The sequence below is a fragment of the Perna viridis genome, chromosome 5 (assembly GCF_037379345.1).
Source record: "Perna viridis isolate PV_CMFRI_1.1 ecotype Kerala chromosome 5, ASM3737934v1, whole genome shotgun sequence".
Classification (NCBI taxonomy): Eukaryota; Metazoa; Mollusca; class Bivalvia; order Mytilida; family Mytilidae; genus Perna; species Perna viridis.
In genome coordinates, this window is record NC_142449.1 from 44493948 (window position 1) to 44511297 (window position 17350).

A 17350-nucleotide genomic window follows, 5' to 3' on the forward strand; every position below is an offset into this window, starting at 1 on the left:
GTGATTTTGATTTTGCTTTATACTTTACTTGTGTATTTCAAAGGAATATGTATATTTTAATTTCAGAAGTAATACACTTTCTGTTGGAAAAAAAAGTTCCATCATCTCATAGACCAAATTTTGTAATGTAACTGTGATGTCATCACCATTTTTAAAATAATTTATTCATTGAATTTTGATACTAACTAAGATATAAGGCATGGCTATTATATTCTTACGATCTATTTGAAATAAACTCGATGCTTGTTTTGTACACTTGGAAATATCCTGTAGCGCATGTTATTTAGAGTGTACCACGTGATTGAGGACATTATTTTATAGACCAAAATATAAAAGACATTTCTTAAATGATCTAACATACCAATCTATAAAATTCTTGTCACATATATATTTTTCAATATCCATTTGCAAATCTTCTATAAATTTTAAGATGTACGGTAAACAATTGACATGCTTTGTATGACAACTCGAAATTTATCAATAATCATTTCAACTTGACACATTATTTTGAGCATAAGCTTATTATAAAATACCATGCACTGAGTAGTGATATAGAAACTTACAGTGAACAATAACATAACCAAGCTACCGATTGAACCTATGACAATTTATACTTGTGGTGAGGGTCAATCCACTGGATCATTAAAACATTGTTTTTACTCTTTAGATTTAGTTGTTTTTTTCTAAAATGATCATTTTTAATGGCATATAATGCATGTACTGGAAGTTACTAATGTACTTACATCCCAAAGCTCAAACATATTCTTTTCATCAATACCAAAGTCTTTGACTTTAGTCTGCAGAATTGAGAAAAAAAAAGAATTAAATATGTTTAAGTATACGTACCAGGTAGACATTTACACTACACAACCTAAGTTCATCAAAATATAAATCAAGAAAAAATATTCAGTTTTTGTACAGTCTCATACTTATCTAATTAAAAAAAAGAAGTTGCATGTGTTGTCACTTTAGGTATACCCACACAGGAAGCTGATATTAGTAAACAAAATCGTACAATGTGTGCTACATACATACCTTATTTGGAATACATTTTGTCCAGTGGGACAGATCTTCCAACGTGTTGCGACAAAAAATTTGGATAGACTGAATGAAGGAGGAGCAAAGTAATTTCAATACACTACCAAATTGTTGCATTTTGAACCAAACATGCCTATTTCTAACTTCTATCTTCAGTTAAATACAATGTCCAAATTTTGAAAGAGGAATCAAGGGAACCAAGATTTGAGCGGAAAACCAACAGAATGCAATCCAGGGACAAAGACCAAATATATAACATTGAAAAAATCCAATGCTACCATTAATTTCACAGAATATATCAAAAAATGAATCTGGGCTCCATTGCTGGTCAGATGTCTTAATATAATATGATTGTAATAAAAAAAATAAGAGCAAAACAAATATTTGTTACATCCTAAGCAGCCCTCCAACTAAGAATCATACAACATGTGATACATGGTTGAAAACTTACATATTTTTATTTCTGATATAGTTGTTTTAAATGCTTCAGTAAACAGAAAATAACATGTAATTTTCATAAAGCCCTTGTTCATAACAGATATACATTTTATGGAATGTCCTGCAGAATTCAAAATTGAGGGAGATAACTCGGTAAATGACAATAAAATACAGTAGAACATATATGATTTTCAATGTGTATTATCTCCTTAGTGAGACAGATTGGAATCAATCATTATAAATTTCATCATATATACCTATGAAGCAATTTAATAACAAAAATAAAAATATATAAGTTTTTAAAGGTGTATCACATAATACAGAATTTGACTGATAATTAAGAAATAAAATGTTTAAACTGTGTGACTTTCTAATACAGGTACGTACAGTATTTGCTGATAGAGCAACAAAATGCTTTCCAACAGCACTTGGCTGAAATATAAAACCATAAAATACAAGTGTTCGCATCATTTATATAACAAATATTACACATTCAAAACAGATGACAGATCAAATGTACCATTTCTATCAAGCTTACGTCACTAATGCATAAATTGAAACGAAGGAAAATTAACTTGAAATGACCTTCACCTTACGATGATTTATACAAAAGACAATGTAAAAAGACTGTTCATTGGGCAAAATATAATATGTTTATTTCCTACTACCCTACCGTACCTATTTTTTATATCCTAAACATGTTTTGGCAATTTTGGCTCAAGCACTGTTTAAGTCTTGATTATTTCAATGAACTAGTAAAATGTTTTTGAAAAATAAAATAATTTCCCTATTTTAATCTTGCTAGTAGCAGGAAACAAGAAAATTCCATCTTTTTTTTCTTTACTTACACCATACATGACATACATGATTTTACAATATTTAAAGAGGCAGAAATTAAAACGAACAGATCATAAGTAAACATACAGATTGAGCTGTATCAGAAAAATCCTTCTTCGAAAATGCAAAAGTGAATCAAGTCCTAGCTAGAATTGATATACTGGAATTCATTACTTGGCTTTGAATTCTGATCTCATATTTTTAAGTGAAATTGAAAATACCTACATCTTTAGCAGCGTCAAGGAACCACGCTTTTGCTGATTCAGCATTTGTTATTGTTTCCTGAGTGGTGAAAGTCTGGGAAAAAAAAGATTTATAACACAGAAAAAAATTATATATTGTATTTTATGGAAGTGTTTTCCTTTTATCTTAAATTTACAGACAAGAAAACCACCAAAATATTTCAATGTATTACTGATGAATAAACATGTACATGTAGTGATTCATCAAAAATAAACCAATTATGTGTCATCCCAAACCAATAATGGGACGTACCAAATGCATTATGCACATTGCATGATGCTCACCTGATTCAGTCTAAAATGTGAATAATGTGTTTTACTGTATTGAAAGAAAAACTTCTGCTATGTTTATGTTAAATTTCCAAAAAGCTAGTTTCACATTATCACTTTTTGTAAACATAATAATTTCTAAATCTACATCATATCAAAAGAATTCTATTTTAATTGGTCATAGACACGTTTACCAACTTATTTTATGTCGCGACTCACATACTCGTATATATACACAAAAAGCTTCAGCACTGTCATTTCTGGTATGACAAAAATCTACATTTATCCAAGTCAATCAATATGGTACCCTAATACTTGTAGAAACAACATCCAAAAAAGATTTTGGTACATGCATATTTTTAATAAAATGCTTCGCATGGCACAGTTTGATACAACCCCAGGAGTCAAACACTGAATAGTATGGACTATTCCATGGACACATCATTCAAACTTCGTACAGTTTTGAAGTATGATTACGATTAGATATTGGACACAGGATAGAAATTTGACCAGAATCCAAGTGGTCACTTTTGAGCCTATATTCCAAATTGGTTCCAGTTAAAACCTCAAATAAACCCAATTTTGGGGGTATAGCACATTGTAGCTTTTGGTCCCTTTGTGGCCCCTTATTATCACTTGGCTCAAATCAAAAACACCAAATATAAATCCAAGTTTTCTTTTTGTGGTATGGCACCTTGTAGTAAAATATATATATGGAATCCATTCATTCTACCTAATGTTATTGTCTCGACATAAGGAAAAGGCTTGTGTCAGGCCTACTAATACTTTAGTTTTTATCCTTGCTCTCCTTATCTTCAGTTTTTATATGTTATCTATTTTATTTAGCTCTTTATATTATGTATGTAGACCATCTTTGTTGCCTGTTTTCATATTCAGGCTATAAGATTTTGACGTTTTTGAGTTACCCCACAGCTGACACTTAGGTATTATTTTGCCAATTCTTTGTATAATACCTTACTGACTTTAATAGTACATCTAAGAATTCTCACCTTAGAAGCAATGACAAAAAGTGTTGTTTCAGGATTAAGTTTTTTCAATGCTCTTGCCATATGTGTACCATCAATATTAGACACAAAATGAACATTAGGGCCTCTCTGGTATGCCTGAAGGGCTTCTGTAACCATCAATGGAGCCTGAAAGAGTAATTAAGGGAACCAAGGTTATAGCGGTAATCAAAAGAATGTAATCCAGGGAGAAAGGCCAAACATGGAAAACAGACACACAACAAAGAACATAATGTAACCAAAATCATACATACAAAGTAACAAAAGCAAATGAGCAATTCGTACTCCACTAAAAACTGAAATAGAGTACGGAAGTTGAAACACACAATCAAATAATACTGCCCTTCTGGGGGTTTAAAAATAAAATACGCAAAATCTGATACAACATTTATTTGCCTGCTACAAGAAAACAGCTTAAAACCATGCTCAAATATCTACTGCATGAATAGGAATTTTCTTTAAGCGGGTGTTTTTCTGGGTAGTATGAGAAATTGTGTATTTTATTATTGCTGAAACTATAAAAAATGTTATACTCTATAGGGAACTTGTTCATTTATCATGAGTTACTATAGACAGAAAAAACAAATTAAAATTGTGTTTTATATTTTAATTTTACAGTCTCTTGGTAACAACGACCTTTTGAAAAACTAATTGACACCAAAAAAAATCCACTTATACGGCATAGCTACCAATATATTTTGTCATGTTAATTGTTTCATCATTTGAAAAAAAAACAGCACACTTATGTGAGATAAATGAACTGGTAGCACATAGAGAAAACGGTGAAAACGAAATACCGCCGGACCAAAGAATGTCTTCGTACCGGCAGAATTTTTTGATTTTTTTTAGTTGGCCAAATAGGAGAGAAATACAAAATTTAGATTTGATTTTGTAGTTTCTGGAAAAAATTTGCGTTCACTAACAAAACCTTAAATCCAAGTTCTTTTTTTTTTATTTATTTTTATCATTATTTTCTGTGTATTATTTTAGTTAAGGTGTGTCATACATGTTTTTTTGTCTGTTTTCTTGGTCTAGTCTTTCTTCCTTGATCATTAATCTCCTACTCCTCGTTCAGTTCATAGTTTCCTTGCTTTTACTTATACCAAAGAGTAATCAATGGAACCAAGGTTATAGCCGTAATCAAAAGAATGTAATGCAGGAAAGAACGCCAGACATGGAAACACAACAAAGAACATAAAGTAACTAAAGTCATACATACAAAGTAACAAAAGCAAATGAGCAACTCGGACTCCACTGAAAACTGGGAGCATGAACCAGGTGCACCGGTAGGGTAAGCGTCCTCTGCTTTTCTAGAAACACCCGCCGAGTTGTTCATAAAAAGGCAAGTCCGGGGTAGACAAACGAGGAAAGGAAAACTATGACACGTTGAATAAATCATTTTTCATGATGCAGATGGATACACCAGAACGATCCACGAGTTCATGATGACGACCATAAAACTTCTGTAGTGATGACTTCAATTTTGTGGCAACATAACCCTGTTCCAGATACAAAAAGTCTGCGTAGTTTCGGCAAGCTCTGGCATAACGTATGAGTTGTGCTATAAACACTCCATACGCAGGTGCTGAAGGGATGTTGCCACAGACGAAAGGAAAGTTGACAATTATGAATGACAAGTCATCACGTTTGTCGTAAAGTTTGGTCAATAGTTTTCCTTTACCATCGATATGAGGTTGACTTCACAGTGTCTGTAATATCCTTTGGGGTAGACGCAATGTATCAAATCCCCGAAATTAGGATTGTTTATAGATAATACGTCATCTATATAGAGGAAACTGAGATTAAAGGATCTAGCCAGACGATATTCTTTCTTTCGGATCAAATCAGCTATAAGGTCAGCCTCATAAGTGTAAAGGAATAGGTCAGCAAGTAAAGTAGCACAATTTTTCCCCATTGGAATGCCGACCGTTTGTTGAAAAATTCGTCCACCACACTGGACATATATGTTGTCTATTAAAAATTCCAGCATTTTATAAACATCTTCGTCTGTATATTTGGAAGATGATTTGGAATTATTTCTTACAAAGTATGAGGAATCTCTACCGAAAACTATATATTTGTATCTAGGTGTACCATCTTTTCTGAAAAAAAAACAACGATGTATAATGTTTTTAAGTCGGGATTTTAACTGAGTCTGTGGAATAGAAGTATACAGTGTTGATAAATCATAGATTCTAATGCTATTATATTCAGATAATAGTCTTGAACTGCTTGTCTCCAAAAGATCTTTCGAATTTTTCAGGATCCACATTAAACTACGGAAGTAACAAGTGTTGTGGTAGGACTGCAGACCCTCTCTGACAGTTGTGAGTATAGAAGTTAAAAGTTTTGAAAGAGGTTTGTTGGTTCATTTTGCAGATCCAGCCATGAAACGTTGTTTGTATGGATTCGTGTGGAGTTTAGGAACCCAGTATATAGACGGTAAATCACAATCGTCATCATTGATAGAGAAACCAATAGACGATAGCACAGATTTATGGTTTTCCACAATCTTTGTAGAGTGTGGTAGCAGTATCACTGCTTTAATTTTCTATGTCTACCTCTGATAATAAACACTGGACGTAAAACGTTTTGCAGACAAAACAATGTTGTTTTGAGCTTTGTCTGCTGGTACGACAACATATTTGTCATGTATAGTAGACAATTTTTTTTTGCTACACCGGGGTCTTTGAAAACTGATGTAACCTTGGCACTCATTGACCTACGTAAAACTTGCATCCGTTTCAAACTTAAGACCTCACGGCCTTTAACCACTCTGACAGAGAATCAATGTCTTCTTGTTCTCGTTTTATCCATTTTCTTGCATAGTCCTTCACGGCATCCATATGAACTTTATAATTATAATTCCAATTTATGGAGCGTGGTTCACGGTACTTGGGACCTTTAGAAAAGATATTACGCAGAGATTCGTTTTCGATGATGATTAAATCTCCAGTAATGACGTGACCAGAAGGACAATATTTGAATGGAGAGTTTTTGCAAGAACAGTCAGGTGGTTTATCCTTGAAGTCCTCAATCTCGAGGTTCTGCAATAACTTTTTATAATGCATATACTTCTTTCATGTATTATGAAAATATTATTATGCTAAGGAAGATAAGTTAAGTGAAATAAGCCTAGGGAGATAATTACCAAGTCAGATCCACCAATTCCAATATTGACAATATCAGTGATAGCTTTCCCTGTGTAGCCTTTCCAATCACCGCTGATAACAGACTGGGTAAACTCTTTCATGTGCTGTAGGACTCGATTTACATCTGACATTACCTAGATTCAAAGAAAAAAAATAGACAAACTTTAATTGATTGAAAAACTAAAACCTGAAAAAAAGATCTTTTGATACATAGATTTTGAGATACTATTGCTGATCTGTATTATGTCTTCAAATTAAATTATTAAAAGCATTTTTATACTTCATGTATAATAAACCCAGGGAGTCTACTTGTAATTAATGACATATGCTTAAAAGTAGAATTCCGTAATTTGTATTCTTGGCTGAGTTAAATAATTCTATCATCAAAATGTAACGAAAAACCAATTAAATCAATGAATATTACAAAAAGAGATAATGTGTTTGTTTATACAGTTAAGTACCTGAGATTTTCTTAAAATTCTAGAAGTTTCCGTCAAATCTTTCATAAAAGTGCAACAAGGGCGTGAATAAAAACTACTTTTTAATAGATTTCTACTTAAACATGTATCACCCCACTCACATCTTTGCCATTGACCATAACAGGGCTATTGGATCTATTTCTCAGGGCAACATTTAGGACAGGTTTGTCTTTTGTAACATTTATTTTTTCACCAGTGAACATAGCTTGTCTCATCTCTTCAACCTTTCTATCTCTGGCCTAAAAAAGAATCTAAATACCATGGCAATATGAAACAACAACATGTATGAAAGGCCATCAGCCCGAGCGGTAATATTTGTTTAGGGTTGATATAGCATGTGATTCCGATTTTGACATGTCATGTTCATTATATCCTATATTTTAACTATACGTCAAGTTTAGGGGCGAGGGAGAAATGTACTGTCACGTCTTTAGGATCTGTACCACTGTTGCTTAGTATGCTGAATTACGTGTAGTCAAGCTCTGTTAAAAAATAAATTAATTAATACTTGTACCTGCCACTGTTTCAATTACAAAACAATACTGTACACTTTGGACACGTAAGTGTAAGTGTTTGTAAAAATCAGGCAAAATGGGAAAAAATAGAAACATGCATATCTAAACACCAACGATCGGATAATATAATTTCACTCAAGGATCGATGCTTTCTCAGTATTTGAAATTACCTTTTTATCACAGCTTGCCTATATGTAGGTAAAGACTCTTAGCCCATTTGAAATTCAGAGATTCCTGAATCACATTTATTGATTAAGCAGCGTTTTAATTCAGTGTTTTACAGGTTATACAACTATTCAATCATTTAATTTAAATTAATGTCTTTTCTGATTGGTTGACTTTTTTTCTTTTTTTTATTTATCATAGCGAAATTATATAAAGTTATCAATTCTCCTGTTTGAATTACATATTAAATTGTAAGGAATAATTGTAATCATTTCTCAGTCAATTTGAAATATCTTTGATGCATGTAGTGCACACTTGAAAGTAACACCAGTTATATGTAGAATATTAGTTACCTTTGATTTTGATACTGACAATATCATGTGTAATATCTTGATGAGCACATGAGTGCGAGTTGAAATATTTCATGGGGTTGTCAGTATAAAAATCGAAAGTAACAATGGTTATGTTTATTGGCATTTTAGTGATTTTTTTGTACTGTTTGTCTTCAGACTACATTGTCCTGCAAAAAGTGTGACTTACACTATTGGTGCGCGATGTCATTTTTATTTTGAAAAATAGAAAGAATATTTGATGACGTTATCACGCAATGTTTTGACAAAGACTGGTTTAATTAAGGTCTGTAACTGTTTCTGAATTAATAAGGGATCACAGAAATTTATGGGTTTTTGACATGCATGAATCACTTCCTCTCGGATTTTTATAAAGATTTGTATTTTATGAAGATGATTAACCTGTACAAGTACTGTTATAAAAATAGTATTTAAATATCACACAAATGTTAATATTTAAAATGTGTCAAGGATATTCTTTTATTTAAGGATTGTAACTGATGTTTGAATATATTATCTTATATAAAGAACTTTGTTTCGATTTACTCGTAATAAATCGTGAAGCGGTTTATGTTATGCATATTTAGAACCAAATTTCTTTATGCAAGATAATATATTCAGATATTAGTAACATTCCTTATAATTCAATATTTTGGCTAAACTATGACAAATTTATAGATACTTATTTCAATACATACGCCTTTTGTTCAGGCAGGATTATTTCATTGGTAAGAGTAGTCCTGTTAAAATGGTTGTGGTTTGAAGTCTATGACTTCTTTATTGATCAGGTGATAGAGAAATTTTGTTTCCAAGATGAAATAAAAACGATTGCATTTTTCTAACAAAAAGATCGTCATACTAAAGTATATAAGTACATTGCAAAATTGCATGGAAAATTTTAGGAAAAAATGAAGTTGAAGTATAAAGTTTGATTGACAATATATTTACTACAACAGTAAGGTTTAAAGCTAATGAGAGTTGTTATATTATCAGGTTTCTTTTTAATTGTTCTTCTAACAACATGAACAAGGAAGGATGAACCTTAAAACAATTTGTAAACATGAAACCAAATAAAACAACTGATTTCAAAATACTATATTTTCAAAAATGCATTAATATGTTGTGAAAATAGCAGAAGCATACCAGCTGAAACAACATCTTGAGAACTTCTTCATTGACCAAGTTTTTAGAGTAATCCAACAAGATATCTCCATCTTTTGTCTTTACTGTTGTGCTGTAACGAAATAAGATCCACGATTGTTAATAACAGCCTACAAATAAATTTGTGTCGGTTAGAGCATTAAGTAGCACTCCAACTAAGAATCAGGCAAAATGTGATTCATGGTATGAAAGCTTACTTATATTTATTTTTATTATTTTGCTTAAAATGTTATGGTAAACAGAAACATATGACTTTTCATATAACCCTTGTTCTCAGGAGATAAAAAATGTACAGTAGAATTCAAAAGGGAGATGTAAATGACACTAAAACACAATGGAAACTGTTGGATTTTCAATGTGAATTATTTCATAAAAGCAGACAGATTGGAATGAATAATTATACATTTCATCATGTAGACCTATAAAGCAACTTATTAACAAATAATACTTTTTGTGGTTATCACATTTGTTTTGCATGATTCTTAAATAGAAGACTGCTTAAAATCTTATCAATTTCATTTATGGGCAAAATAGAAGGTAATGTGTCAAAATTATACGAAAGGTAATGTCCTGCCACATTTCGAAATTTTGGGAAAAAATGAGAACATCATTAAGGAAGTTATTAGTAAAGTGCCAATATCTTTTAAGCAAGCACTACACACATTGTCATATATGTAAATTTTTTAGATAATTATATCTGTAAAAAAGATACCCATGTCATTTTCTGGCTTTGTTAATACCTCATTTATTTGGTGAACTGTGAGATCACTGTGGTATGTTCCAAATTTTGATGTTTTACAATTAGTTCAACAACAACAACCTACCGTAGATCTAGTTATTCAATACATACAGAGAGTTTAAAATGTTTGAGAAACTAAGTCTCCCAATGGAGTCTTGAATTTAAGGGTGGTCATCACTTTTGTCCTTTTGTCAAATGAAATGCTCTTTCCGTTATGTTGCCAAAGTCAAGCGTCATGGGTTTTTACGTGATGCCAATGAAGCAAACTCAATAACGACTGTATTAGAAAAATGTTCATGAGCTTGACATAAGTCATGTATGGTTTTACAAATTTGTTAATGAGCATTGTATGGGAACGATATTGGTAATTTTGTGAACGTTCAGCTTTTAGTTCATATGTTGGATTAGATTGTTTGCATGACTAACTGTATCTACATGTAATGCTTTAAAATTTTTATAAAGCACATAATTTGGTAAACGTATGTACTTTTGAACACTTATGCTCTGCTTCTAATTCCATTTTATAAACATATGCAATACCTTCAAGGATTACAATTTGTTCGCTATTTGTTAAATGAGCATTACATTAACCGCCAAAGATTAAGATCTACCACACAAAGTTAATTAATGTATCTGTAATATTATCATATTTTATTAGAAGTACTTTACATTTCACACTTGCATAATAAATTAAAGTTACTGATGTAAAACTCTTTTACTTAAAGTGCATTTAAAGCTGAATTTGCTTGCTACATATACACAAAAATGAAGACTAGTGATTTAAAACTCATGACCAAAAGTACTATCTGTTCAAAAATATAGCTGACGTATATTTTCGCTAGAAACACCAAATTTGATTTAGATTGTATTTGTTGAAATGTTTTAGCTTTCGTATTTCAATTATTGAATGGTTTAACAAGTAAAATCTTTTTTTATTTAATACATAAAAGATTCTCCAATAAATAAAAGTGATTTAAAATATTCCGGACACAAATGCCCTCAATGGAGCCTTGAATTTCATGATTGCGCTTACTTTTGTCCAATAAAATGCCAAATTGTAAGTTCATTTGCTTACGTTTCCATGGTTAAGCCTCGTGGGTGTCACGTAATGTCAAAACGAACAAAATACCGACTGCTTTGGTGTAGAAGTCTCAACATTGTCTTGTAAGAAAATTCTGAAATTCTGAAAGCTCCTCTTTTTCCGATTTTATAGTAATTGTCACCTAAAATGGAAATTCTAAGTGCCTTAATTGATCAGATATGTTAGGAACATCATTATCTTAATTATGAATGCCTAAAATATGTGTTCTACAATGTCAGTATGCTGTGAATGAGAATTTTGCTTGATACTGAGAGTAGTTTTTTTAGGGGTAGCGGTAATACTTTTAACATTTTTTGAAAACCCGTTCTTGCAAAGTAGTTTTTCGTGGTTCATTTATGTAGAAAATTAAATTATCTATCGAATAATACCAAATTTGAGACATATTAGTTGAGTAATAACTTGTGGAGTGGAATTTATGTGACTTTTTACCGAAAAATCGAAAATCCCATATAAGCAATTTGTACTAAAGCATAAATACTCTAATGGTTTTGACATTGAAAAATATGTCAATTTAAGCGATTTTTCAGCGGGGTAGGGGTATATTTTTTCATTTTACCACAAAATCCTAAGTGTTACCGCAACTTTCTTGGTACCATTGTAAAGCTCAGACATTGGGCTACCTGATGATTTATACATATATAAGTTTTTTTCTAGGTCTGTAGAAAGAAGAAGTTCGTGGAATAAAAAAACTTAAAATGAATTTTTGCTTCAACGAGGTATAAAAAGTAGCCAAAACAAACACAAAAACAAAAACAAAAACAAAAATGCTTCAGTTCATTTTTGGCAACAAACAGATTCATAAATGGGAGGTATAAGGCTACCTGAAAATTATATTTTGGTTGATGTTTGTTTGTTTGTTTGTTGGGGTTTAACGTCCGAGCAGCAATATTTCAGCTATATTCAGACAATGAACATGAAATGGATGATAAAATGAACATGAAATGAAAAAAAGAAAGGATGGGTCACAAGGATAATAGGGTCGACAAATTTTGATTGCCACTGGACAAAGGGGGGATGGGTAAGGTCGGGAAATTTAGCCTCCTGTGGCGGAGCGCAAAGGTTCCTACTCCTATCGAATACGACAGCAGGGTTCTTTAACGTGCGAGGAACGTGGCATCTTTTCCAACACGGTGCACCACTGTGGTTTGCGGTCAGGTTTTCAGTATTATAGCCCGACAACCCCAGCATGTAACACGCCAGTGGTACCCCATTCCACCATCTGGGGCACACATCCCAGTTGCTCTGTGGGCAGAGTTCCCTAGCCCCCGACTAGGTTTCTGAGCACTATTTAGTCGCCTTATACGACAAGCTTAGCGCTGCTGCAGGCCTATTCTTTTAACAGCCGGACCTGCACGGGGCTTTTGGTTGATGAGTGGGTGGCGGGGGATGAATGGCGGTTATTTCTGCCGTGTACTAAAGAGCTTTGGATTTGCAAAGCCTGATAGCATCTGCCATTATCTTACTCTACTACAGTAAAATAACACAATGGCATACCCCACTTAGGTGGAAATGCAGATAGTCGAGTCAATTTTAATACATCAAATCTATGTTTTTAGGCCTATAAACGATGTCGATATATATAGACTGCCACATTTGAGAAGCAAATTTTTTATCGTTCCCTCCGCGGGACTCGAACTCGTGACATCTATGGCAACACAGGCTACACAAGGTCCAGCGCTTGAAACCACTATGCTATCTAGGCTATATAAAATATCTTTCACTGGCCGGGTCTTTCCTCTACTTAGGATAAATCTAGGGTTGGAACTAGTTAGTACAGGATGTATGGTAGTACGTGACAGCTGATCTATGTTGTGATCAATAGCTGGCCGAGTGGTCTAGGGCAATGGACTTTGAGCAAGAAAATGGTTGCCTTGATCAATATGTATTGTCAATATCAATATTATTTTTTTCTGATTACAAAAACTAAAATACCAATTGGGTTTGGATAGCTATAGTGAGCTAGTCTTAAGAGTTATTCATGGAATACAGATTTTTGACGTGATATAAGTGTGGCAGAACGGCATATCTACGTTGACGAAGGTAGTGAGATTAAAATAGCCAGTTAATTGATTTTGCTAAAGGATTAATTCTTTAGCTGAATCGTTTGTCGCTAGTATGTCAACAAGTGGTCTGATTCGATTTTCAGTAGCAGAAGTATAATTTTGCGAATCAAATCATGCTCCCCGTTCACATTTAGCGCCAAACGTAGTGCATATCCTGCAGTTTGATTATCAATTAGGAAATAATTGATCTTATTTTGGATCATAGTGATTTTCTTTGACAAATCGGGGAAATTTATTTAAGGGAAAAAGTCCTATTTTGAAGGTACATTTAATTCAAGACTATATCTCACTGATATATATGTATTGGGTAGTGTACTTACAACCCACACATTAATGGTGGTGTACTTTTTATTAAAGTCTCTCCAATTGCCCGGAACAAGTAAAATTACTATTCGACAAAATAAAACTAAAATAAGACTTGCCCTCAAGACAACTAAATATACTGCTGTTTTTTTCAACATGCATTAACCTTAGGACAACCTAGATTTATATTTGGGAAATTTTTATTCACTTGTCGATTGAACATGGTTCACAAAATGGTAATATCAGATATTGAAAATCAGTGAAAACTTTACCTAGTAACACGTATGACATGTATCACATTCAATATATTAGTATCCCGTACACAATCATTGTATTATTGAACTGTTGATCAGTGACTTAAATGACTGCATGTCAGTTTCCTTATTCATTATTTTTATTCATTTAAAATAGTCATATTTCTTCATTATTGTAGCTTCGTATTGAATTGCATTGAATTGAATGTAACTCATACTGTCCTGCTTCACCTAAAATAGTATTTAAGAGTAGATGCTGTCAGATTTAATTAACAAAGATTTTACCTGAATTCATCAAATCTCTCCGGGTCCTTCGAAAACATGTCAGGCATATTAATTTTCGATCCATTCTCTTCGTGAAATTTTTGAAGATTTTGATAAGTAGTTTCCGCAGTAAGGAGAGGTCGCTTGATATTTTTCATTTTCCCACTTCACAAGAAGAAATGTAAAACCTATCTGCTTGTAAATCTTAACCTGGATTATGTAGCTATTTCAGGAAAAAAATGATTCAGTCAAAATCAATCTTACAAATGCAAAATTTCTTTCTGAATTCATTCACCTTTTAATATCACATATGTCTTTTTGATTGGTTGCCTACAATGAAAGATTATTTGCATTTCTAATTATAGTTGCAAAATTGTTTTTTCAAAAATTTGATTTTCAAATACTAACCAAGGGGGGTTACTCTAACTTATTTTAAGTACTGATCATTTTTTATTTACACCATAGTATTTTCCATCAATGATATCATTTACGTACAGTGCACAGATAAATTGAATATAAAAAAGTCATTTTTTGTATTCCTTATTTTTTTACCCAGTGCGTGTACCTGACATGTAATGTAGCAAATAATGTATTTTACTATCCTTTGACCACATTTGAATGTCATGCAGAAATTCTCATGGCTTTCATTTCCGCTAAATATAAACACAAACAACTATATTCAATACAATGATTATTTAAACATTTTAATATAAAAATAACAAATCTGTATAATAAAACTTCACTGATGCCAAATTTTAGTGGAGAGTAAATTTTAAATGTAACGAAATAAATATTAAACAGAACGAAGAAAAATGCCTGTTTTAATAAGTAATCAGGCAATGAGAAAACAAAAATCATAAATAGTATCAACATAAAAAACACAAAGTTCAAAAATGAAGTAAAAAAAATTCAAAACAAAGAATAATAAATAAAACTTACTACGTCAAAACTAAAACAACACATAAATTTCGGACAAATCGCCATTTCTGGTGATCGATAAAGGACGGCATAGAAATATCCCTGTTTCAGAACGTTTTTGTACAGTTTTCAACTCTTGGCAAATTGAAAATGAAGATTATTTCTTGCTTTATTTTACTCACTATGAACAAGAACACAAAAACGAATGAATACAATAAATAAATTAATTCCTGGCTTCATGAAACTTAGACATATCTAGAATAAATGTTATTTTAAATATAAAATAAAAAATAAGACATTTGGAACTAAAAAATGTGTAGATAAATAGCGAGCACCACAAAGCGATGTGAGCACTTCAGTTATTATATGTACTATTTTCCTTAAGGTTCTCAATATATATACAAAGGAAAAAGTCATGTCAAATAAAAATATAAAGGTTAAGATAACATTTAAGTAAAAATAACATCGGGAAGAACATGGATATACGTATGTGTAGCTGCGCTGTTCCACTGTCGCTGTTTTTCAAAACCTAACCCGCCTCAGAAAAATATAACTCTGATTGTGTTATCCAAATCCAAGCATAGCTATTCTAAGATAGGAAAGGCAATAATTTTCTTTTTGGAATTTATGCTGTTAGTTGTGTCTTAATTTTGTTTACGTCCCATGATATGTGTTAAATATTTCTACCATCTATGGATAACTGTAATATGTCCGGTGTCTGTACGAATTAATCACACCCACAGTCATCGACTATTTTGAAAGCAATAGGAAAACGAGGGCTGGGATCTTTTTGCATGCGATGTCATGTTTTATGCACTTGATAAAGTTAAATTAGATAAATGTGCGTTACTTTAGAGAAACCATAAAGACCGACACAGAATTACAAAATAAGTGGTTTGTAAAATTAGTGGGATTATATTTTATAGTAACAGTATTGTCATTTTGAAATACAACAAAAATTAAGTCACGTTGCAATCCTGAATACCAGAAGCTTCTCCGCTAAAAATATATATCAACTAAGTCATTACATATTGTTCCAGTATAATTTGCACACAAAATAGTAGAGGCGTCGAAAAAAATGTTCCCAAAGTGGTGGACCTATATACCAGGAAAATAAGTGGTGTTGACATAGCTGACCAGCATATCCAAGTGTATGACCAAGACATAAGATCGGTCAAACTGTGGGAAAAAATCCTGATCAACATTATATTGAGAGCAAGTGGTACATGCATTATTTCTATTATAAACCGTAATATAGTTATGTTTTTCATAGTAACCTTCACAAATCTACCATCATTTGGTAGGGGATCTCAACAGAAATGTTTCAATTGGACCGTGCAATGGAAAGCGTTGGCTTGTGGAAAGACACTTCATTGAAAATTTACAGGTACATAGCCATAGGTATTTACCATATTAAATACCTTTTTAAAAGGTTTAAATCTGAGGCAATGTTTATTCAACTAAGTGTAAAATAATCAATATTTGAAACCCAAATTTTCGTCATACATAAAATTTAAATGTACATGTAAAGGTGTAAACTAGAATAGGCATTTGTTTTGAATGATGAAGCAAATTTAAAATGTATATGTTTTAAAGAACATTATAAGCATTGAAAATATATGGTTCAAGTGGTCCCTCCCTGGTATATACTGAGCAGACCCTGGGGAAAAGATCATAGATCGTCATGAGTGAAAATTTAATTTGAAAACCATGATTAAAATTGAGAGGCAATACAATATCCATATATGTTCATAGCACAAAACATTTTATGTACTTTGAGGTAGACACCTGTTAAATGACTGCAAGTCATAACCATTTTTAAAATCCCTCTATCAAATTAAATATGCACTTCTTACTTATGTTTTTAAATTACCCCCTTTGCTTTTTAATGCTGATGAAAATCATCATTGGGTATCATTATTACTTAATTGAAGTGAGAGCGATGAGAATTCAAAATAGTTTTTTATTTGCTATTTAAAAAAACACATTTATTTTAGATATAGCTAAGTTACATAAAACCAAGTATTGATTAATT

General features: G+C 32.0%; 1 protein-coding gene across 5 annotated transcripts in view; it reads right to left on the minus strand.

Annotated features, from left to right (window-relative positions):
* The window catches only part of LOC148617873 (glucose-6-phosphate isomerase-like), a 43555-nt gene that overhangs the window by 18560 nt on the left and 7645 nt on the right, over positions 1 to 17350 (minus strand). For 3 of the 5 annotated variants that reach the window (XR_015922554.1, XM_088585489.1, XM_088585492.1), the window contains exons 1-8: positions 14419 to 14699; positions 9655 to 9745; positions 7583 to 7720; positions 7002 to 7136; positions 3836 to 3979; positions 2539 to 2610; positions 1864 to 1908; positions 744 to 797 (exon numbers count right to left, since the gene is read on the minus strand). Coding sequence is in view for 4 of the 5 variants with exons in the window: in XM_088585489.1 (XP_088441615.1) it covers positions 744 to 797; positions 1864 to 1908; positions 2539 to 2610; positions 3836 to 3979; positions 7002 to 7136; positions 7583 to 7720; positions 9655 to 9745; positions 14419 to 14555 (816 nt within the window). In the remaining variant the exon portion in view is untranslated. Of the gene's footprint in view, positions 1 to 743; positions 798 to 1863; positions 1909 to 2538; positions 2611 to 3835; positions 3980 to 5531; positions 5923 to 7001; positions 7137 to 7582; positions 7721 to 9654; positions 9746 to 14418; positions 14700 to 17350 lie in introns of those variants that run through there. The other 2 variants (XM_088585491.1, XM_088585490.1) reach the window with 2 other exon arrangements.